The sequence below is a fragment of the Narcine bancroftii genome, chromosome 5 (genome assembly GCF_036971445.1).
Source record: "Narcine bancroftii isolate sNarBan1 chromosome 5, sNarBan1.hap1, whole genome shotgun sequence".
Classification (NCBI taxonomy): domain Eukaryota; kingdom Metazoa; phylum Chordata; class Chondrichthyes; order Torpediniformes; family Narcinidae; genus Narcine; species Narcine bancroftii.
This window is the reverse complement of record NC_091473.1, coordinates 56,159,237-56,184,506: the sequence shown is the minus strand read 5'-3', so window position 1 is coordinate 56,184,506 and position 25,270 is coordinate 56,159,237. Positions and strand designations below refer to the sequence as shown.

The 25,270-nt window shown below is 42.8% G+C and overlaps 1 protein-coding gene across 1 annotated transcript in view; it reads right to left on the bottom strand.

Moving 5' to 3' along the window:
• The window catches only part of qsox1 (quiescin Q6 sulfhydryl oxidase 1), a 151,318-nt gene that overhangs the window by 3,942 nt on the left and 122,106 nt on the right, over positions 1-25,270 (bottom strand). Inside the window, exons 9-11 of the mRNA XM_069937480.1 lie at positions 21,117-21,239; positions 14,753-14,909; positions 12,905-13,093 (exon numbers count right to left, since the gene is read on the bottom strand). Of these exons, the coding sequence (XP_069793581.1) occupies positions 12,905-13,093; positions 14,753-14,909; positions 21,117-21,239 (469 nt within the window). The remainder of the gene's footprint in view (positions 1-12,904; positions 13,094-14,752; positions 14,910-21,116; positions 21,240-25,270) is intronic.

Genomic DNA, 25,270 nt, shown 5'->3' with positions numbered 1-25,270 from the left:
TATCCATGCATCCATTTATCCACACATCCATCTAATTTTTTTCTGAAATGTTGCAGTAGTATCTGCCTTAGTCACCTCCTCCAGCAGCCTATTCCTTACACTCATCATCCACTGTGTAAATAAAAATACATGCCTCAGGTTCCTATTAAGACTCTTCCCCCTCACCTTAAACCTATGTACTTTGGTATAATTATCGATTTCCCTGCTATGCGTTCACTTCATCTATTTCTCTCATGATTTTGTACACCTCCATAAGATCACCCCTCATCCTCCTGCGATCCAAGGAATAAAGCTCCAGCCTGTTCAACCTTTTCCTGTAACTCAAGCCTGCAAATTCTGGCAACATTTTCATATATCTTCTCAGTACCCTCTCCAGCATGACAATATGATTCCTGCAGCACAGTTACCTTATTCTCATTAAGTTCCCCCCCGAGATTCTACACTAAGGACAATATACATAAACCTACCAATCCATGGGATGTGGGAAGAAACCAAAGCACTTGAAGGATACCAGAAAAGTCACAGGGAAAACATACAAACTCCACTCAGAAAGCACCAGATGTCAGGATGGAATCCATGTCTCTCGCCCTATGAGGTAGCTGTTCTATCATAGAAACATAGAAACACAGAAGATAGGAGCAGGAGTAGGTCATTCGACCCTTCGAGCCTGCTCCGCCATTCAACGAGATCATGGCTGATCTTAAAGTTCAGTACCCCGTCCCCGCCTTCTCTCCGTAACCTTTAATACCCTTATAATGAAGAAATAGATCTAATTCCCTCTTAAATATATTTAATGAACCTGCCTCTACTGCCCTCTGTGGCAATGAATTCCACAGATTCACCACCCTCTGGGCAAAGAAATTCCTCCTCATCTCGGTCCTAAATGGTTTGCCTATTATCCTCAAACCATGGCCCCGGGTTCTGGATTTTCCCATCATTGGAAACATCCCATCTGCATCCATTCTGTCCAGTCCTGCCAGAATTTTATATGTCTCTATGAGATCCCCTCTCAATCTTCTAAACTCCAGCGAGTACAATCCCAATTTGCGCAATCTTTCCTCATAAGTCATTCCTGCCATTCCAGGGATCAGCCTGGTGAATCGCCTCTGCACTCCCTCCATTGCAAGAACATCCTTCCTTAGATAAGGTGACCAAAACTGCACACAATACTCCAGGTGGGGTCTCACCAAGGCCCTGTACAGCTACAGTAAGGTATCCTTGTTCCTATTCTCAAACCCTCTTGATATGAAGGCCACTGCCTTCCAAAACCAATTTGGTCTTGAGAAACAGTATGCAAATATAGGGGAGTACTAATAAATGGATCTGGAACCTTATTTGTAGTAATAACTGCAGTTGTGATCTCCATACTACCACCAAAAGGTATCTGGAGCATCAGGGGAATGGGAATGGTTTACAAGGACATTGCTGGGAATGAAAACATCTGTCAAGAAACCTCCAGCAAGTGGGACTGTTTTTCTTTGGAAAAGGGGAAACAGAAACCTATGTGAGATGCTCCCTCAAAAAGGCAGCCAACATCATAAAGGACCCCCATCACCATGGTCATTCACTCTTCTTATTGCTACCTTCTGGCAGAAGGTACAGAAGCCTGAAAACCATCAAAAGTTCAAGAACAGCTTTTTTTTTCTCTCCGCTCAACAGCTATTAGGGTCTAGAACCTCTCCTTACTACCCTATCCATTAACTATACTGGGATCATTATTGCATTATTGAAATACCACTAATTTTATTTTTCTTACACTAACTACAACTATGAATATTTATCTATATTTATTATCTCTTTTCCTGTCTTGGCAAATTGTACTAATTTAATTTATTCTAAAAAAAAGTAAAAGCCCAATGCTGGAGAAACTCAGCGGGTCAAACAGTGTCCTTTATTTAGCAACGGTTAAAATACATAACTGACATTTTGGGCTTGAGCCCTTCAAGGAATGACTTACTTGATGAAGGGCTCAAGCCTGAAACGTCAGTTAAGTATTTTAACTGTTGCTAAATAAAGGACACTGTTTGACCCACTGAGTTTCTCCAGCTTTTTACTTCAACCACAGTGTCTACAGATTTTCATGTTTTACCTTTAATTTATTCTCGTTGGTGTACCTTGCATTTCTGTTCAGCTGCAATGGGTATGAATTTCAATGCGTCTATACATATTTGTAGTTGATTAATGACACATTTTTTTTATCATCATCAGAAAATTGTAAGAATATTGATTTGTTGGAACCAATACTGCTGCCACAATTTCATAAAGGCAGCTGAATAAGGGCAGAAGAAGAAATGTGTAAAATATCAGTTTAAAATCATCATCAAGGAGAATTTTGTCATTATGACCAGATTCTGAGCTGTGGATTCAATGAAATTCTATTTGAGTATTCGGACTTCACTTCAGAGTACCATATATACTCATGTAAAAGTTGAATTTTCTCGACCATTTTTAATGTTAAATTTATGAAGTTGCTTATTACATGGATACGACTTTTCAGGGGCTGAAATTCAAACAAGAGTCCAAAATACTATATCAGTAGCAGAAGTTCAAATGACCTCTAAACAAATAAAGAACAAAAATAACAATGAATTACTGTACCACATATTTCGGTGAATAAGGCAATAAGGTGAATAACTCTGTCCAGATAAGATGAGACCTCAATTTCAGTCTGAATTTCATGGTTTTAGCTCACATCGGTGGTATAAGACAAGCCCCAAACATACTGGTACCATACATGTGTTGGTGTTGTGTTGATTGAGCTGGAAAAGGATGGATGGATGAAAGTGGTGTAAAATTATGGATAGACAACATGTGGTACAGACTGTATATGCAAGGATTGGGGTTTGAGTTGGTCTGGGATATGTTTTGCAGTCATTTAACTGATAACACTAAAACCAAATTAGCACAAAATAATTCTGAGCTTCCTGTTATTACTGGTGGTTTGACTTCTCTGGATGTCAGCTTGAGGAAGCCATTTAAAGATCATGTGCATGAAGAATGGAATAATTGTGGGTTGAGTGCTGAAAAATCCATGACAAAAGGAGGGGCTATGCATGCTGCATCACTTGATGAGCTGGGTGATTTTGTGATCAAAGGATGAGATAAAGTGAAAGTAGAGACTGTAATAAAATCTTCCAAAAAGTGCGGTATCTCTAGTGCAAAGGATGATACGGACGATGATTTATTGTGGGACACTGACAACAAAGCCGACTCACCAGATTGAGACTGGGACCCTATATGATGGCAAAGTGTAAACAGTGAGACTGCGGATGTGCTTGCCGAGTTCTTTGCCTCAGAAATTGAAGATAGTGATTTTTAACGATTTTAATAGTGTGATGTGTTTTTTTTAAAATGTTACAATTCTTTTATTGGTTTAACACCTCATTGGTAATGGATTTTAGTGCAAAATAAAAATTGTGTACACGACAGCAGCTTTTTTAAAAATATACTGGTAGCATAAAAAATTGTTATAGGGTGGGTTATGGAACCAGCCAAGTGGTATCTTGAGTAGAATTTTAAGTCATTGTTTTTGTACTTGGCCTATAGGATGACCCCCTTTTTTTGGGTTCTTCAAGTGTCATCTTATCCGCTGAAATATATGGTAATAATAGAGACTGTGCAGTGAGTCACATGATCTATCAAGTAACAAAAACCATAAGAGTAATATTTGAAAGTCTGCAGACACCGTGACATAAAAACACAAAGAATAAGGGAACTCGAAGGAGGAGATGGGGGTTAAGTAGGGAGAGGTGTGAGGCGATAGGGAAGGGTAGGGAATGGTGGTGGGGTGGGATGAGGCTTTGGGATCCAGCATTGAAGGTGTCAGCCTCATGGAAGATGTGGTTGGTGTGGGAACTGGTGAGGGAGTCAGAGTGGATGCCGGTACGGGGAGGTCAGAACCGTCAGAGGCATCAGGAACTCCGGTCTGTGGGCAGCCAAAACTGGGCAGGAAAAATGCGCCGAACACATTGGGATCTCTGGCCTGTGGGTGGCTGAGATGTAGATTTGTGACTCAGGCATCAGGAGCTCCAGCCTGCGGCCAGCCAGAGCTGAGGCTCGAGGACGGCTGGGGCCAAGGCATGAATTCGCGACTGAGGCGTCGGGACCTCTGGCTTGCAGGTGGCTGATGCCAAGGCGAGAGATACAGTCAACTTTCACAGGAGATATATGGAAAATTCTAGATGTTTTGGCCAAAATAAAGGGGTTGACTTTTACACGAGTTCAACTTTTACATGAGTATATATGGTATTTACTATGAATGTGGTATCAGCTAGTGAAATGGACATGGAATTACATTTCACAGCAATGAATTTGTTGCATTGCAAAGTTGATTAAATTAGTGGAGGTACTATTTAAAGAGCAGGGAGAAAATCTACAGTTCTTTAGTATCAAAGTAATGTACTTTTGCCAGAAAATTGCCTTGAGTGGAGGACAGATAAACTTAGCTTGTACAGATAAAGTTAATCTCACTCAGTCCTGGCTTGATTGACATGGTTATTTTCCAATCATCTCTGCCCTGCCTGGCTGAGACACTGTCACCATCCAGACGAAGCGAAAAGCTGCCTTCAAAGCCTGACATTCAGAAGAATTGATAGATCCCTTTCTGATGGCTAAAATGGCTCTGTGTTAGAGGAGTTTGTCATGATCAGGTATGCCAATATGGTTTCAAGATGTACTACATTCTCTGAGATAAGTGAACTATATCAAAACATCATTGCGTCCTCCTGCATTGAAACAGGCTCATCTCAAAAGAGAGTGACCATCATCGCTGTGACCATCATCCACCCATTTACACAAATCCTGCATGAAGTCCATTTTATCCTTCCCACATTCATATCAACTTTTTCCAGAATCTACAATTTACCTACTCAGGTCAACTTGCAATGGCCATTTAACCTACCAAACCTGCCTTGTCTTTGGGACATGGGAGGAATCTGGAGCAGCCAGAGTTCACCCACACATTCACAGGGGAAATGTAAACTCCATACAGAGTTTACATTAGAAAGACTGGGTGCAGACTAGGAGAATGATTTGTTGAGCACCTCCGCTCTGTCTGCAGCAATAGTATGCATCTCCCAGTGACAACCCATTTCAATTCCCTATCCCATTCCCTTGCTGACATGTCTGTCCATCATCTCATGGACTGCCAGAATGAAGCCACCCACAAATTGGAGGAACACCTAGTGTTCCGAATGGGAATGACCCAACCAGATGGCATTAACATCAACTTCTCCAGTTTCCGTTAAACGCTCTCCCCACTATTCCTGTTTCCCCACTATCCTTCCAACAGCTCTGTCTGACTGTCTGTCTGTCTGTCTCTCTCTTCCCCTTTTCCTCTGTCCCCTTTCTCGAAGCCAAAAATCAATTCTCAACTCTTCTCTTATCATATTCAATTAACACCTTTGGTTGGCCTGGATTCCTCCCCCTGCCAGTCTTTAGTCTTTATTCTGACGCCTTCCTGTTCTTTGCTTATTCCTTGAAAAAGGGGTCAGGCTCGAAATGTTAATAATATACCTTTACTTCTTATGGATTCTGCGAGACCAGCTGAGTTCCTCCAGCATTTCTGTGTGTTTTTAATACATCACAGCATCTACAGACTTTCGTGTTTCACTCCACCTGAAGTCAAGACAAGATTGAACCCAGGTTGTGGTTGGAGTGCGGCAGTAGCTCTATCAGTTATGCCTCTGTGCTGCTCATTGTTTGTTCAGGAGGGTGCTAATTGTCAAAACAGACTGGTACACATATTACTATCTTTTTGCCCTGTAACAGCTAACAGTTTTAGTCAACAACTTTGTTTATGCATCATATCACTTGTCCTCTTAAAAGCCACTGAAGAGGCAATTTCTGGTGCTCAGGATCAGAGAGTCACGTTGACCCAGAGGCACTAAGTAATACGGGTTGCATCCAAGCGTAAGAAGTGGAAGCAGCTGTCTCCTCCTCCTTCCCCTAGTGTCTGCTCTGACATTTTGACAGGATCATGGCCAATCTTGTACCTCAGCACTCCCGCCCTGCAGCCACTCTCAATATCTAAAATCAGCTGGTTGAAGGACCCACACAGGCTGTGGGCTGCTGGAGACTAGCTCATGGGAGCCAGGTGTAGGAACCGGAATTCGAGGGTGCTGAGGGCAAGAAGGGCTCTCAAAGGGCCTTGGGAGCCAAAAAACTTCCTGATAATGTTGGAGATTTGGATCTGGAGCTCGGGTTGCCAATGGATCGATCCCGTGAGGTGCTGGTGACTTCCCTTTGCTTCTCTTTCTATTATTATAGATGCACCAAGCAATGCTCATGGTGACTCTGCCTTTATAGCAGTATATCATGTATATTCCATTTTTTGTTTTTAATTACATGACAATAAAAGGAACCTTTGAACCTTTAAAAATCGACAACTCTGTGAAGAACATGTGAAGAAATAAGTATCCAGAGAGGAAGGACTATTTTCACAGGAGGCAACTGTGGAGGTTCTGAGTTTAAAATCCAAAGTATTGCAAGGTTTTATTCAACAGTTGGAAGAAAAATGGTTGCTGATCAACCAGCCCTCAAGAGGCCTGCCTGGTTTGAAACACTTGGTGTCCAGGCTGCTAACCCAATAATGGAGTATCCAGTTAATCTGCCTTGTTAGCAGCAGAGGTTTTATCCATTCAGCCGTCCATCATGGAACTCAGAGAAATTGAGAACCAAATCCTCAACAGACCCACTCTCCCCATGCACTTCACTGCAGCTTACTGTCATGCATTATCACATTAATGCCGAGGGTGGGCCATCACTCTATTATCTGCTTGTCTCTCTGTCTACATCAATGTGCTAATCAGAATACTAAGAGCTCGGTAAGACATTCATTTTTGGTGATGCAAGTTAATCAAGAGACTCAAAGCATTCACTCCAGCAGGTAGCTTTCTAAAAGAAATGACAAGAGCAATGCAGTGCATTCCATTTCCAATTGGGTTTTGCAGGCAGAACCAGGATAGACTGCCAGTTCCACGTGACCTTCTTTGTTCTCAAGTTTGTTTGCGTGTGTTCAGAAATCTGCTCATGCATTTCAGAGTTTGTCAGTTATATGTTAAGCTCCCATATCTCTATGTCCTTAAACTCTTGACCCAGAAGTAAGGGTGGTACCAACTATGAAAAACTGCAAATACTCCTCTTGGGGTGGATGAAGCAGGAAAACTAGCAGGGTCAGGTAGACGAGTTAGGAAATCCAATATCAGTCCAGATCAGATCAGAGTTGGCAGAAACTGACCTCTTCGATACATCTAGCCTCACCTTCATTGTTGTTACAGTGTTCTGTGTAGTCTTGGATTCTACAACTCTGTGGTGCCAGTTAGTGTCTGAATCATGAGACTGGAATATAATCCTCATGCAACCAGGGAATTTAATTTTACGTAATTTGACAAATGTTAATTTAAACTTTGAAGAAAAGTAGCAACAGTAAAAAATCTACCATTCTTACCCAATCTTGTCTACGTGTAGCTCCATGCACAATAAAGTGGTCAACTCTTCTACATCCTCAGTTCAAGAACAATTATGGATGGATGATAAGTGTCAGCTTTGCCAGTGACATTCTGTGAATGCGTAACTAATATCTCAGTAGCTTTTCTTTTGTTCATCTTCCGACCTAATCTACAAGGTTAACACACATCTGGCCCAGACCATTACAAAAGTTTCAAGTTTTTTCAAGTGAGCTTTTAATTTCCACCATACTTCTGGTTTGAACAAAACTCCTTTATATCAATTCCATTATCTATCAAGAGTGGAAATGGAGATGCTTCCAGTAGTGGAAAAGTCTAGGGACAGAAGGCACAGCCTCAGAATAAAAGACGGGTCCTTCAAACAGAGATGAGGAGAAATTTCCTCACAGAGGGTGGTGTGTATGGGATTCTCTACCCCAGGTGACTGTGGAGGACAAGTCATTGAGTACATTGAAAGCAGAGATTGATAGTATCTTGATGAGATTAGGTGCCAAAGGTTGCAGGAGAAGGCAGGAGAATTAGGTTGAGAGGAAAAATACATCAGCCATGATTTGAATGGTGGAGTAGACTCATTGGGCTGAATAACTGAACTCTTCTCCTACATCCCAGATCCATGAATATTTTGTAACCACACAAGGTATGAGAAACACCACAATGATAACACCCAATGCTTTTCATAAACCAATGAATTGTGGATACAATTACTTTCTTGGAAAGTGATATCTTTTGGAGTTGCCTGTTCTGGCAATTTTATCACTGGTTTCTTAATTGTCTGAGAGGTTCAGATGATTTTCCACATTTTAAATCAAAATTCATGATTGGTGTCACAAAATATACTGGCAAAACCAAGCTTTATCAGTGTAGAAATGGGATCAGATGGTTACAGGAGTAATGTCGACTCCAAATATAAGCACAAGTTCAAGATGATGATTCAGCCAAATGCCTCACTTGCTGTTAAATTGTTTGAGATGTCCCACAATCATCAATCTTTCTTTCCCATTCTAAGTTATGCTTTTCTAATTGACCCAAGTTGGATCCTGCTGGAACCCCTAATCTCATGACAAAATAAATTCCAACATGCAACTAATTCAAGAATTACTACAAAAGTCTCAAACTGAGGAAAATACACTTTTTAATCCTGTTCATAATTTCCATGGCCTGTGTACAAAATATGAATGAGAAAGTAAGTTTGAATTGAGTGTTTGCAAAATCACGGGGGCTTTTTAAAAATAATAATTAAGAATTGAGTGATAGAGATTTTTCTTTCAATTTCATTCAGGTTATTTTTGGTTATTATTGAGAATTATTTGAGAAAATCTTTGGCAAATTCCTTAATTTTCAGTTTCAACAGCTAACTATAACTAAATTGGTGACAGCTACAAAATCTCTGCACAGTGCAAGTTATTCAAACCTGTTGCAGGTTCATTTTCCCTCAAGTTACCACAGGCACATGACAAAGTGGTGTATTTGATTAAATGTCCACTAACAAACACATCAGTGGCAATAATTGTACTATATCAGTCTTTTCAAAGCTGCATTCTCAAAGCAAAGGTCACTGTTGACAATAAAATTGCCACAACAGAGTTTTATCAGTTTTGAAAAGTAAAAATTGAATTTTTGAATTTGGTTTTCAAAGAAGTTTCTCTTCATCTGTATTTGTTAAAACAAAAATAAAATTCAACCCATAATTATAAAACCTACTCCAAAATAAAGATCCCTCAATAGATGTAAAAATTACTTTGAAACAATGCAGTTCCTATTTTATTCAGTAATATCTTCTCTCATGAATTTTCTTGATGCTCATGAATAAATTTATTCCCCCATGGGGCCCACATTTTCACTACATTTTCTGTTGATATATGGGGCCTTTCTATTTACTACCATACATGATGTCCTGTGTTGGTTTCCTTTCAAGCCCCAGAGTATTTAATCCACCCCCTCCACTCTTTACAAAGGGAAAGACTACAGCTGCTGCTTTCTCCCCAGAGAGCATTATGCCTTTCTCAACACTAGATGTCTTGCATCACTCCCTTGGTCCCTGTCCAGACTAAACCTTCTGCATGCTCAAATTGTTGCAGTTAACAGGGATGAACAACAGGACTAGCCAACTTGTACTTACTGTTGTACTCACTGGAATTGCTAGAGCAAAGAATGGTTGCAGCTGGGTTTGAAAGCCAAGAGACTGCAAATCCCAGTGATGCATTTGGATAATCAATGCAAATACAATGGTGACTACGCCTTCCCTGACTAAAAGGCTGCAGCATTTAGCCCATCGGCAACATTGACAGGTCACATTCAAAGTAAAAGTTCATGATCTTTCACGGCATTTGCTTCCTTTGCCAAGGGTGTGACCTTGCTATTCCCTGCAGAGACTGCACAATAAATATGCCTGGGCCAGGGCAGAGCTCTGGTTCAAGATGGGGTATGGATGGAGGCAAGTGGGCTGGTGTAGTGCTGTTAAGAGCAGTGCTTCAATTATGTTGTTTGCTGGGAAATTGATAGGATCTGATAACCTGCTGGAGATACTATGGCGACCATAGGTCCCATCTCCCAGAATGTATTACTGGGCAGCTCATTCCTCATGCCCTCCTCCCCCTTCACTCACACCTTTTAAAAATTGAAGTGCAGCTTTGGACAAGGCCAAGATGCTCAAACAGTCGAGAGGAAGGGGGTTTTTTCATGAAATGAGACGGTTGCAAAGGATCACCAAGATAAATTGTGAACTATATTGGTACAAGATGGGCATAGGAAGCACATGCCATTTATTCTTGAAATACCTTGGGTTTTTACATTTATTTCAATCATTTCAAATGGGTACAATTATTACGTTCAAGAAACATTTGGACAGATAATATGAAAAGGAAGGGTTTAGAAGGACACAGACCAAATGAGACTGGTCCAGAATGTCAGCCTGGTCAGCATGGACCAAAGGGCTTGTTGCATGCTATGTGACTATGTTGCTATGTCTCCTCACACTTGCTTCATCTCAGATCATAAAAGAGGGAACAAGGTGACAGAGGAGTGTCTTTGTTTTAGGAGAGAAATGCACACAAGACTTGAGCAAAAGGTCACTGCAGTGAGAAACCCTGGGGAGACCAAGTAATAGTGACGAGACCAACTCTGTTAAACAATGGAATGGGGAGCTTGATATACTGGCTGAAACATTGTCCAAGCAGAATTAAAAGGCATTTGCTTTTTGCATTGCTCCCTGAATGAATTTTGAGAAGGTTTTCTCAGATGAACTGACTTGAAAGAGTTGAATTTGAGCCACATCGGTCAAGTGGAACAGTTTTAAGTAAACCATTGCTGAAACTGTTTCATTTGGTGCACAATCTGCTCAATATTTAGTGCCTGAAATGAAAGGATTGAGAACAGCTCCCTCAGGAGACAATACCAGCCAATAAAACCCTAAAAAAAATCCCAACTGTGATTAGACAGTTTGCAAAGGCGGAGGCCAGATTAATTGTACTGACACTTTACAAATGGTAGGATTTCATGCTTCATTGACCCTGAGTCAGTGGAGTTAAATGGGACACATCAAATACCCTTCCCTAGGGATTGCCAGGCTCCACGTGCCATTTACTACAACTGCCCCTCCCCTCTTGACACACAAGACTGAAGAAAGCTGTGCGAGACAAACAGTAGTCTGTGTCCCCACATGAGCCACCTGCTGCCCTGCAAAAGCTTTCCTAATCCAAGGAAAGCTTTTTGTGTGCACTCCCAATCCCCCTCTTCAAACCCCAAGCTGTTTCATTAACCCCTACTACCATTGGGTCACCTGAAGTGTGAGACACATAATTGTGACAAGGGCAATGAGAGTCCCGTGGTTTACTCTTACTGAATGGTACAGTGAGATCCATCAACAGCAGTGCAGACTGCAGCAGTAACAGTCCAGCACTGCTCCGACTCAACCGCACAGTTTTGATGTGAAGAATCACTTGAAGATCATAGGTGGCATGAACACAGGAACTCCACAAATAGGGTACAACAGTAACTCTGAATACTGCCACAATAAATGATCCTTTGTACCTGGGTGGTGATATATCCATGCACTGAGAACCTGGGGGAAGGGGGCTTGATGTACCCAGGGAGTGAGAAACCTGTTGGTGGGGGGGGGGGGGGGGTTGGGTGGAGGTTGATGTACCCGGGCATTGAAAAAGTGGGGGGATGGTAAATGTAGCTGGAGTTGAAAAATGGTGGCATGATGAACTCAGACATTGAGAACAGTGGGGCGGGTGGTGGGGGAGGGGGGAGTTGATATACCTAGGCACTGACAACAGAAGGGTGGTGATGTACCTGGGACTGGGAATGGTACTGATATCACTAGGGGTTTGTGGACCACACCAGGTGACACCATCAGAGGGGGTGACTCTAAAATGATTGTCTATAAAATTTTTGTGTAGTGTTTTAGTATAAATTTATTTATTTTTTAAAATAAAAATCCCTATATTTAGTTAAAACAACAAAAAACATTTTTCGTAAGCTTACATGCATCAATGTACCTACAAGGTTAAAACTCTATGTTAATTTACTTTTTGAACCTTCTAATGCACTCCAGTCAGAGCCCCCCACCCCCCGCTCAGTGCCACTGCTGCCACACTGGACATTCAAGGAACACACACCTGTTTCTTCTATGCTTGGTACATTTGTACACAGTCCATTGGAGGGGAGGGGGGGAGTGACATCATGAGTTATCTCACTGGGTAAAACCAACCCTAGTGATGCCACTGGGTGTGATGCACCCAGACACTGAGAATGGGTTGGGGGTGGGGGTGATGTATCTGGACACAGAGAATCGGTGGGGTGTACCCAAGCAGTGAGAATGTGGGCCAGTGATGTGCACAGGGACTGAGAAGAGTGACAGTGTTCTACAGGAACAGACAGGCGGGATGCATCACAGTGTGGGACAGGAGCTGTTCTGCTCAAGATAGGAAGAAATTACACAAGGTGGTGAATGTAACTCAAACATTTCTCGGTACCCAAAAAGGCAGCCACCATACTGAAAGACCCATCACACCCCACAGACTCTCTATTCTCCCATCTGTAAGAAGGCTTGAGAGTGTGAAAGCATGCATTAACAGACTTTGTCAATTTATCCCTGCAGCCATTAGGCTCCTGAATGAACCCCATAACCATGCGATCATGCTACCCTTGCTTGCTGTTAATTTCTCTTTCATTTAATAGTGACTCTATACTGTGTAAATTGTGCTCTTTACATCACTTTATGCATGTTACAGCTCATCTGCTAGTCTGCTGAGAACTTTTCTCACTGTTCCAGGTATAATTTGAGACATGGAACAGTGCCTATATAAATATGGATCTTTCCCTCCTTCATTGAAGTGTTAGCGCAGAGACTAAACTCACACGCTGGCCACCTCTAGAGCAAACAATAATTTTACCTGCTTGGTTTTGGTGTTCACCCAGCAGATTATTCTCACCTGCCAGTCTGTCATTGACAAAGTTATGATGAGACCACAGCCACAAGATGGCCTCGTTGAAGCTGCTGACGTGCTCCATGGATTCTGCTGCCATGGTTTCAAAATGCTTGGCACACTCCCGGCATCCGAAGAAGTGCTTGACATACTTCCTCAAGGCATACAGAACCTCTAGAGGGTCAGTCTGAACAGCTGGGGATGGCAAAATGTTCTTGTTAATGGCAGAATGCAAGTGTTACTCACTCACTCCAACTGTTGCACTCCAGGTGGAGATATCATTTCCTGTCTTCTGGTACAACAGTAGTCACTCATCCGAAACTCACTCATACAGCTATAGAAGTTAAGGTAAGCTCATTTGATATGTAGGTGCATATGTACACACACACACACACACACACACACACACACGTGTGCACACACACACACACACACACACACACACACACACACACACACACACACACACACACACAGACACACACACACACAATCACCCAACAACAGCCACTGAGAAGCTGAAGTGTGGCCGAACTTTCCGTGCCCGCATCTTTGATTTCACACACTATCCTGAAGCAAGGTGCAATGATGCTCCACTGTCATATTTTGGGGTCAGCACAGGGATAGAAGATTCAATTACATTTACCACGGTTTTCTTGGAATGGTCAATAAATGCCTTGCAAATGAATAGCAAGAATAAATACCCTGTTCAGGAATAACCTGGGTTATAGAAAACCTTAAGTTCTCTCATATTTTTTAAACAAATTTTCAAGAAAGCGATAATTAATAATAAAATGTTTTCTTGTATTCAGTTACAATTGGATAATTGTTCCATTAGTTTGATTATCTGGAAAGTTTAGGTGAATAGTCAATGAAATGAAATAATTGTTGCAAATGTATGTGGAGTGATTGAATACAGGTAGCTATAGAAAACAGGCATTTCTGACATGCAGAAATGGGCTTATGGATAATTCCAATGAATAGAACCATTATGTAATCCAGGGACTGTCTGCATTTCCTATTCACTTTTGGAATTGACAAGATCTTTGTATGTCTTGTCACTGTGCACTTGCTGCTCATTGATGATTTGGTAACTTTGATCTGTAGAGGGGCCTACGGTATTCTTCACACAATCTATCCTTTCCAAAGTCTTTTACCTTCACCTGCTTCGCCACGAGCGTGACTGCTTATTCACAGTACACAGGAGAATGGTATGGTCTGGTGAGAGGGAAGGATTAAAATGATGTTGGCTGAAATCAAGGGTAATTGTGGGGGAAAAGGTTTGGAGGAGAGTGAAAGAGATTATAGAAATGGAAGAGAGATGAATGGAATTTAGGGAAGATTTATTTAAATTTATTTCAGGATATGGGCATCACTGGAAGGACCAGCATTTATTGTCCAACCTGACAGTGCTTCGGTGGGTGAAGTGTTTTTCTCAAACTGCTGGAGTTCACCGATGCCTGGGAAGGGATGAGGGTGACAAGGGTGATGGTGAGGAGGGGTTAGGATGACACACCTTTTGGGTTTTGGGGTGGAGCATGCCACTGTTCCCAAGGTAAACTGAGGCAATTTCACACATCCAGACTTTGTCAGCTCACAGAATAATCCCATTCCCCCACTAATTTTGAAATCTCTTATTCTGCCCACTTTCTCATCAACTCCTTACAAGTTCTGCCACCTATCTACACCAGGAACTTTTTATAATGGCTATTTAACCTACCCAGCTGTATGTCTTTGGGACATGGAAAGAAATGAGAGCACCCAGAGAAAACCCACATGAATTATTCATGTACAGTCACCTTAACCTTCAGCAGAGGAAACAGCTGGTATGAACAAAGAAATATGAGGTCTTACTTTCTCCTGCAAGAACCATTGATTCATTGTATTTTGCAGCCTGCACTGTTAAGTGGTGGAACAGAGTCCATATGGAACATGGGTATCCTCGGAATTGTGGTCTACTGCCTTGGCAACCCACCCAGCTCACTCTGTCAGGTAACATGGCTCCAGGTATCTAGAAAACAAAGAACAAAATTTCTGTTACCTGCACACATGAAGAACTCATATTGTGCTTCTCCACACAAACACAGGAGAAGCTGACATTTAGGTTCATTAAAACTATCACAATTGGAGATGTAACTGTGGAAAGTATACTGACTATTTGCATTACAGCCTGGTTTGGAACTGCAGAATTCTGCAGAATGTGGCCAACCTAGCCAAGTCTCTCAAGGGTACTGATCTTCCATCCATTAAAGATTCTACATGTGAGGTGCTGCCAACATCATAAAGGACCCCATCTTTCTGGTCACAATTTCTTCCCACTGCTGCCAACGGGCAGAAGGTTCAGAAGCTTGAAGACCAGAAACTCTAGCTTCAATATGCTCATTTTCAAACTGTGAATATTTATTTATTTATCATTTGATATTTATTGTCTCTTTTTCTGTCTTTCATCTGGGGTAATATTTTTTTTTACTATTGTTGTTGGTGTATCTTATGTACCTGTTTGGCTGCAGCAAGCAAGAATTTTGATGCAATCTGTACATTGTACGTGACGAATATTCAACTCATGTTGAATATTAGACTGGATTCAGACTTTTAGGAACAGTTGGACCAATAAGATTGCTCCTTCGTTTGACTTGAACATGGCTGGCCAACAACTCAGACTCATCTATCTGCCTTTTTTTCCCCCCAATTACTTGGAGTAAATGGTTTGCTCTCAGATGCACTTCAATTTGGAATCCTGCACTGTGTAGAAGCAGGTAGTTTTTCACCAGGAGGGTTTTGCTTCAGATTAGGCACTGGGAAGCGTCAAATAAGTGTTGCAACCAGTATGTACGCAGCAATGTCACAGGTCTAATTGCAGTATTGTGCCTTGCATTCCTCATGCTTTACAGTACCTCATACTGTGACACTCGGATTGTACTGAACCTGACAGCAGTGAGTTCTCTTCTTTCATTGTATGCAGAAGTGAGCAAACATTGAGGTGCCAAGAGCTGGTGAGGAAGAACTAATCTCTTCTATACACTCAAAAGGAAAGCAATAAATCTCCTCCAAACAATTTGGAAAGAGAAATAATTTAAATGGGACCTGAGGGAGCACCTTTTTTCTATTCGGAATGTGGTTTGAGTGTATGTCAAAGGAAGTGATGGAGGCAGGCACGATCACAGTGACTGAAAGGCATCTGGACAGATACGTGGATAGAAAAAGTTTAGAGGGATGTGTTTAGGCTAAACGCAGACAAAATGTGTCTAATTTGGGCAGACAACTTGGTCAGCATGAACAAGTTGGGCTGAAGGGCCTGTTTCCATACGACAATATTTGATGACTCTTGTAACATTCCCTTTAAGTATTAAAATTATGCAATGCCAACAATGGAAGGGAACTGGGCTGGAAATTCCTTAGCACGCTTTTGGCATTGAAACTGCATTGCAGATCTCTCTTAAGCCGTTTTAAAAAGATTGTGATATTCCACTGTGTGGTTTAAAAACCCAGCATTGTGTAGTACTGTGCTATTTCAGATTCAAGAGCTGTTATTGAGAAGCTCTAATTGAATTTCTTGCAGCTTCTGGCAGCTGGCCACACAGCTGAGGCCTCATCAGTCAGCCCATAAAGGCACACGTGCACACCACCGATGCTCTTCCAGAGAGCAGACTTTGATTTAGAAAATTTCCCATGTGATTAAATATTGGGTTTCTCTAAAGTGGGTTGTTGCTCCTTTGGTGTAGCTGCCGCAGAACAAAGCCTTTTTATTTCAACTGCTTGCAGGTTCTGGTCATACCTTTCACCACTCCATTCCTTCCCATCACTTTACAAAGGTGAATAAGGCGAATACATTGGAGTGTATGCAAAGGACAACAATGGATGGGCACTTGTCGGTCAGCATGGATAGCGAGGGCCGAAGAGCCTGGTTCTGCACTAAATCAAGATTCCTTTTATTGTCAGGTAATAACACAAAAAAATGTAATATACACAAAATTCCCTTTTCCCTGCAGAAAGGCAAACAAAGAGTTGCCATTAGCATTGCTGGATGCCCCTAACAATAAGAGATGGAGAAGCATTGAGTGTCTGTGGATTCGCCTCCAGCCTCACAGACTCCTTTTCAATCAATTGGCAACCTGAGATCCAGATCCAAACCTCAGTTACCACTTGCATCCTCTCCTCACATGCTGAGCGCATAAAGTCCTGACAGTGTGTAGAGATTTACAGCATAGAAACGTGCCTTTTGGCCCAACTAGTCCATACCGAACAAGTTATCTACTTGAGCTTGTCCAATTTCCCTAGGTTTGGCCAATATCGCTCTAAATCTTTCCAATCAATGTGCCTGTCAAAATGTTTTTTTTTCAATGTTTTCTATGGTTCTAAATTTTGCAGAAGTATCCACCTCTACCACAACATATCTACAAACCTTCTGTGTGAAGATGGTGCCGTTCAGCTTCTTTTAATTTTTTTTCCCTCTCACTTAAACTCTATGATCTTGTGTGATGCTTGTCTGTTTCTCATTTAATTTTCAATCCCTCTTTGCAAGGAAAGAATAATGAATCTTGCTACGTGAGAATAATCTCTCAGGTGCCTTATTGTGAGGCTGCTTGGAGTTACTGAGGGTGCAGCATGGAATCTGGCATCAGAGACTAAATAGTGGTGCCAATCTCTCATGATTTAATGATCCCAGTAGCATCCTAATGCAGACAGCTCAAAGCCTTCTTCTGGTGACCGGGTACCTCAGGAAGCAGGAGGATCACAGAATGGAATCATGATGAGTTCAGTGCTACAGACGGAATCAATAGACAATGAGCACAGAGAGAACATAGAATATAGAACAAAACAACACAGTACAGGCCTTTTGGCCCATGGTGTCATGCCAACCTACTCAACACCAATCTAATCCTTCCTAGCCTCACACCCATAACCTGTTTTCCCCCTTGTGTCCATGTGCCTATCCAAAAGTCTTTTAAATGTCCTCACTGTATCAGCCTCCACCACCACTCCTGGCAATGCATTCCAGAAACCCACCATTCTCTGAGGAAAAACTCTGAGGTTTCCCATAAACTTTCCTCCACTCACCTTATGCAGATGTCCTCTGCTATTTGCTATCGTTCTCCCAGGAAAAAGGTTGTCCACCCTATCTATGGCCCTCATATTCTTATATATCTCCATTAACCCACTTCTCATCCTTCGGAACTCCAAAGAGTTCTCCAATCCAGATAACATACTGAAAAATCTTTGCACCCTCCCCAAAGTATCCACATCCTTCCCGTCATGAAGTGAATGCCTCTGGAAATAAGAGGATGATCTTAATTCCTCAGTGACAAACTGTCAGGGTGCCATCCTTCGTATCCCACAGTAATTTTTTTTGGAGGAGAATCTCAAAAGGAAAGAAATAAATCTGTTTGAAGAAACAGCTCCTCTATCCTTTTGCACAGGCTGCTTTGGAGCACCAGTGGGTGTAAAAACATGAGTCTTAGTTTGGAATGGTAGAGGCTGAGATTGCAAATAGATTGCAGTGCTCGAGGTTTAACTCCAGTGTCGAATGAGACAATGAGGTTACTGAGTGTATTTCTTGATCAATTGTCACAATGACCATTTACAGCTGATGCCTAAGTATTCTGTTGAATCAGGAGACTTAAGTGCCCTTCTAATCTCATTGAGTATCCCTGTTACTTTGTATTGTTCTGAACCTAAACATCCATTAGTCTACTTCACTGCAAATGTTCATAATGTAGGCTGTCCACTGAATATCTAGGGGGTCTGAAAAAGGGAAGAGCTGTTTGCCATGAGTTATTCAGCTTCAGAGATTAAATGAAGATGCAGCAGGTGTTATATGTGAAAAGTGAAGGCAAGGTGTGGCTATTAATGAATAAAATTCAAGTTTGAACAATGTTTCTCAAAGATGGCAATATTGATTTATTTAATAAGCCTTTTGAGTAAGCCTTTGTTTCAATGTCTTTTTGAAACTGAGAACTAAACTTGCAAAACATGGGAGAGAATGTCTGTCCACTTTAAGCTGTGACTTTACAGACATCATTAACAATCCAATATAGGCAAAGATTGACAGTCTACAAGTTATTCTCAAGATATGGTACTGGGTCGTGAGAGTGATTTCAGAATGAGTCTGGAAATCCTCCCAGCATCATTTTCAGGAATCTGTTCACCTTGGGGAAACTAGTTGTTGAGGATTTGAACTGAGGGGCTCCTTTGCTTCCCCTTCCTCTAGCTCTTTGTCTTTGTTGTGATGTGGATCCACACCACGTTACCTCTGCTGCCTTCCTTGCTTGTCCCCTTTTTCCTCTGCCTTGACATGCAATGGCTATGTTTTCTGAGGACCACATGATACAGAGCATGGCACGAGAAGAGATATTGGCTGCACTATATTGGAGAATTCCCCTGGATTGCCAGTCAGGAGCTTGGCCCTTGTAAAATGCTGTTGCAGATTTATGATTAGGGCTTGAGTTGCCAACTGATCTAAGAATTAGAGTTTGAGAGGAACTGGCTATGAATCCCCACTTACTTCATAGCAGCAACTGGAGACATCATCATGCAGTACAGTGACCGGGAGGAGTTGTGGGCTTTAGTCTCTGGCTCTCCATCTGGTCCATAGGACCCACCCCAATGCAGGTAAAGACCTCAGAGCCATGACTTACAGCTCAGCACCAGACCTGGCCAGGCAACTTCCTGAACTTTGATCATCTGGGCTTGAGTGTGGATTCAGCTCTAGACCCAGGGATAATGCATTGTTGGCACCAAAAAAAGGCAGTGCTGTAATGGCTGCCGCTGAAGCAAACCCGAAAGAGTGCGGAGCGGATACATAGCGTGGCTCTGCTGGGTCCTATTTCCCAGTCATGACTCCTGTTAGAGGAGGGAATGGTGTTTTTTCATAACATCGTGTAAGTATGGAGGTCTGTGTCCAAGTTGATGGTGCTTGCGCTGGGCAGCTTATCACAAGGGGTTGCAGACTCCAGTAAAGCACCGGACTGACTGGGCATCAGAAATGGTGAGAACATTCCCCAATGAGTAGGGGACGACGAAGAAGAAGAAACCAGCAGACTGGCAAGGGGGTGAGGGCTTGGAGGACGCATAGAGGCTGCGAGTTGTTGACAACTTGCAGTCGAAGGACTCACACAGACATAGTCGAAGGACTCAGGCATCAGAACTGGGATTTGAGAAGGTTCTGAGGGCAAGAAGGGCCCCTGAAGGGCCTCAAGTGCTGAAATCTTCCTGATCATGTTAGAGAGAGGTTTGGATATGGAGCCCAGGCTGTCGATGGTTTGAATTGGATGATTTAAACTGGAGTCTGTGACGCTGCAGAAGCTTCAGGAGCTCTGGAGGTGAGTCCACTGGCACTTAATAGTCTTTGAAGGGACTCTCTTTTGCTTCTTTTTCTCTTATAAGCACTGAGCACTTTGTTTGCATTAATGGTAGACCAATGTTGATATATATAGTATATATTACATTTTTCTGTCTTATTACTTTCAAGACGAACATTGACCCTTAAAAGTGGGTACAAATTAATTGCTGGCTAACAGTGAGATAAATATCTGGGTTAAGTATATTGGGCCAAAGGGATTGTTCTATGCTCTATTACTTTATTGATGGCCACAAGTCGATTGTTATTTAAGGCTGGGCTTCAGTATCAGTGATAGTACTAAATGTAATTTCATAGCACTCTTCCAACAGACTCAGGCTACAGTTTTATGAAAACAAAAAAGGGGTGTTCATACAGTAATTACAGAAAATAATGCTTCATACCAATCCACACCATGAGAAAGAATGCAGTATATGACTACAATCAATGTGTGCATTCAATAGGTTTCCAGACATTTTGGGGATCAAGGGATATGGGGATAGAGCAGGGAAGACTTTGATAAATGGCCTATTTATTCCCAGACCAATTTCCTATGTTATGATTGCTCGAAATGCACTTTCCAGAATAATTCTGCTCACGCTATCAGTGTATCCTTCCATTCCTTTCTCTCCCTTGCAGTTCTGAAGCTTTCACTTCAATGCATCCTTAGCATTGTGTGCCATTGTGTGAGTGAGTTCCACTTTCCAACCAATCTCTGGATGAAGAGGTCCCTCCTGAATGTCTACAGGGTTTATCTTAAAAGCATGGCCTTGGTTGGGGCGATGGTGGGGGTGGGGGGGGGGGGGGGGAGGAGAGGAATACCCACCATGGTGAGAAACAAGGATACATTCCATTCACACAATGCATTATCAGGTACCTTACCCCTTTCTTGTTGTCCAGCATATCCAAAAGAGCACTATGGGAGACTTGTGTTATCCTGACTTCTTCCAGCCAGGTATGTGTGATCTGAAGCAGCTTCATAATGAATGGTCTCCCAGGAAAGAACTGAGAAATTAAAAAAAATCTAGTCAACAAATCAGAACAAATAGGTTTTAGTTCTTGTATTCTCAGCCTTCTCCAAGATAAATACCTGGGAGAAGGAGAAGCCCTCATCACGGCACCAGTTTCCTCCAGTGACCTGTACAGGCACTGAGGAATTCCACCTCAGGCCACAAGTATGAGATAAGCTTCCTCTGAGCCCACATTGAATCCTGACCAGCACACTATCAAGCCTCAGCTCCCTAAGGTCTCTACACCTGGGTGAATATTTACCAGTAGTGTAACCATTTTTGCATTGTGAACTCTATCCTTTGACAGAATTGGGTCAATTTAATTTAGAAACCTTTAAAGCCAGGAAACGGCTTCCAGGGTGATTGCAAATTATGAGAACTGCAAGCACATGTGATTGTGATGCCTTTGAGGTCATTCACACAAATACTCCTCAACTTTGACACCTACACAATGGATACCATGCAATGAACATTTCAAAATACATCAAGGAAAATCCATATGAAACAATGAAGCGAAGTGATTGCATATATTGTCTCATCATTTTTCTATTGAGAGCCACCACTCAGGATAGTGAGCACAGGAGAAGAAACGCCGGTTACATTTGTGCAAGAGATTAGTGAGATTGCACTTGAAGTATTGTGTGCAGTTATGTGTGCCTAGCAATAAGAAAGATGTTAAGTTGGAAGGGGTGCAGGAAAGATTCATGAAAATGTATCCATGACTGGAAAGTTCAATTTATTAGAGGAGAATTGAGAAGATTGGACTTTTCTTCCTGCAGCAGTGGAGGCTAATGAAGTTAATGAAGTCCTATGGTGGTGGGAATATGGTTTGGAAGGATATGGGCTGAATGTAGGTAAATGGAATCTGGTTGGTTAGCGAGATGGACCAAAAGGCCTGTTTACATGTTTTATAACTCTATGACTATGTCATCTATTCCTTCCCCATCCCCTCAAGTATATCTTGTTTGATATCCATTCTTGGGACTGACTAACATGTTGTAATACCAGGGACTGATGGCATATTGCCTGTGACAGGCATTCCTTCATGCACCATCAATTACTTGAAAGACTGTTGTTGAGAAACCAATAGGCTTTTATTCACATAGAACAACAGCACATCCATACTGTTCAACTGTCCAGCACTGAAGAGGGGACTGTGGAACAGTCACTTTTATACTGGAGCCTGTGGGGAGGGACCATAGGCACCAACAGCCAATAGGTATGCCTGACCAGACAACTATACGCACCAGTGGTTTACCACATTCGCCCCCTTTTTTTAAAAGAGTCCAGTGGGATAAAGTGAAACTTGCAAAGTTACAAACTCCAAAGTCACGTTCAGTCTTTCAAGTAGTCTGGTTGTTCACTAGGACAATTGTTGTACCGGTTGTGGCCGTGGTGTAGCGATGGGGTCCTGGACGGCCTCGGGCACCTGTATGTACTCATCAGTGTTATGCTGGTGGGTAGGTGCTTTTGAGCCCGTTGTATCCTCCCTTGGGGGGCAGAGGCAAGGTACCAGGGGTCAGGCGCATCGTGTGTGTTCAATGGAGAGAGGGGGTGTGGGGTGATCAGCAGTGGTCTCCGGACCCCTGAGGGAGCCAAATCCCGGACAGAGACAGTGTCTTCATGTCCATCAGGCTATGCCACGCAGACATATTGAGGGTTGGCATGGAGGAGGTGGACCCTTTCGACCAGGAGCTCAGACTTATGGCTCCTCACATGCTTCTGGGGTAGGATAGGCCCTGGGGATGTCAGCCATGCTGGTAGTGTAGCCCCTGTCACAGATTTCCTGGGAAAGAAAAACGCGTTCATGCAGTGTGACATTTGTGGCAGTACATAGCAGGGACCTGATAGAGTGGAGTGCCTCTGGGAGGACCTCTTGCTAGCGGGAGCCTGGGAGTTCCTTAGACCGCAAGGCTAGGAGGACTGCCTTCCAAACCGTAGCATTCTCCCTCTCCATTTGCTCATTACCCCGGAGGTCGTAACCAGTGGTCTTGCTCATTTCAATGCCCTCGGCCTCCAGGCACTGGCACAGCTCATCACTCATAAAGGAGGACCCCCCCAGTCACTGTGGATATAACTGGGGAAGCCAAACAGATTGAAGAGACTGCGCAGGGCCTTGATGACTGTGGCAGATGTCCGAGCAGAGGATGGGAAATGGGAAATGGGAGTATTCATCAATGATGTTCAGAAAATACACATTGCAGACAGTGGAGGGCAGGGGTCCTTTCAAAATGACACTGAATAGCTCAAAGGGGTGGGTGGCTCATTAATTGTGCCCTGTCTGGCTGGTAGAAGTGCAGCTTGCACTCAGCGCAGACCTGGCAGTTCTTTGTCATGGACCTGATCTCGTCGATGGAGTACAGCAGGTTGTGGGGGTTTGACAAAATGAAAAGCCTGGTAACTCCATGGTGACAGAGATGGTTGTGGAGGTTTTGCAGCCGGTCGATCTGTGCACTGGCACAGATCCCGCGGGACAGGGTGTCTGACAGCTCATTAAGTCTCCCCGGCTGGTACAAAATATTGTAATTGTAGGTGGGCAGTTCAGTCCTCCACCTCAGTATTTTGTTTTGATTTTTCCCCACAGCTGTTTGTTAAATATGAACGCGACTGTGCACTGGTCAGTCAGCAGGGTGAATCTCTTACCAGCCAGGTAATGGCACCAGTGCTGCACTGCCTCAACAATGGCTTGGGCCTCCTTCTTGACTGAGGAGTGTCAAATCTCGGGGCCCTGCAGAGGCAGCAGCGTTGTCGGTCAAGTAGGCCTCCATGTACCTGCCAGCTCAACTACTCTCTGCAGTCTGAGCTCCCCTTGCTCCAAGAATCTTGGTGGGATGTAATTCGACCTGATCCTTGTGAATTAGGTGTCCAGATCTGGTTCTCTGTAGTGAGCAAGGCCTTGCATTCACAGGTCCTGCCTCATGCTCGCAGGGCCCGAAGATATTCAGCATTAATCTCACCGGGTCATTGTTTGCGGGTCACAAAAAGGTGTCTGGCGTAGACAATATTGATCTTACGCAGATACTGTCCTTTGAGTATGACAATGGCTTTCTGGTACAATGTCACGTCCCTGATCATGGAATGCGCCAGGGTGGCGACCCAGGAAGTGCAGCACTTATAGTTTATCGGTCTCTGATGGCACAATGGTGGAGGAGGCCTGCAGGAATGCTTCAAAACCGCGCAGCCAGAGCTCAAAGTTGGCGGATGCCTCAGGCAATTGAGGGGCGATCGCCAGCTTTTCTGGCTTCAGGATTTGCTCCATTGTTAAAAAAAAACTTTGAATAAACCTGGTCCACCATCGGTTACTCGAAAGATCATTGTTGAGGAACCAACAGACTTTTATTCACTTAAGAACAAGGCACATCCATCCTTTTCAATTGTCCAGCACGGAAGAGGAGGCTGTGGAACAGTCACCTTTATACAGGGGCCTGTGGGGAGGGGCCACAGGTACAATCGGCCAATAGGTGTGCCTGACTAGACAACTATATGCAACAGTAGTTCCTAAATATGGAATGTCTGTTCCAAAATGTGTTAGTTGGATATTGCCAAAGGATGACAGGGATGATGATCTAACTAAGACTCCTGTAGTGACATGCTCTCCAGATGGCTTGGTATTCCACTGGTCTTCCCATCTTGCTTATTTTTATTTTGCTTTTTCCTGTTCTGACACACACATCTGGATTAAGTATTCAAACTACATTAATGAAGAAGCATTTGTTAATTTGACAACTCACGTCCGCATTCTTTTGCACAGCTACTCTCTTCTGCATATCCTATGGAGCACATCCTTCTGCCTGAACCAAGCCCAGTAATCCCTGCATGAGCGCAGGATTACCAAATACCTATTTCAGAAAGCCAACAGCAAACAAGTTTTACTGCTGTCTCCACATTGAACTAGACTGAACATAACTCTGCACCTAAGCTTTGCAATCTGTTGTGTGGGTTTTGAGAATATCATGTCATAAGTCCACTCTACCTACAATATTGGAATCACTCCTGCACTATTTGGTACTTGCATCCATTTTCAGA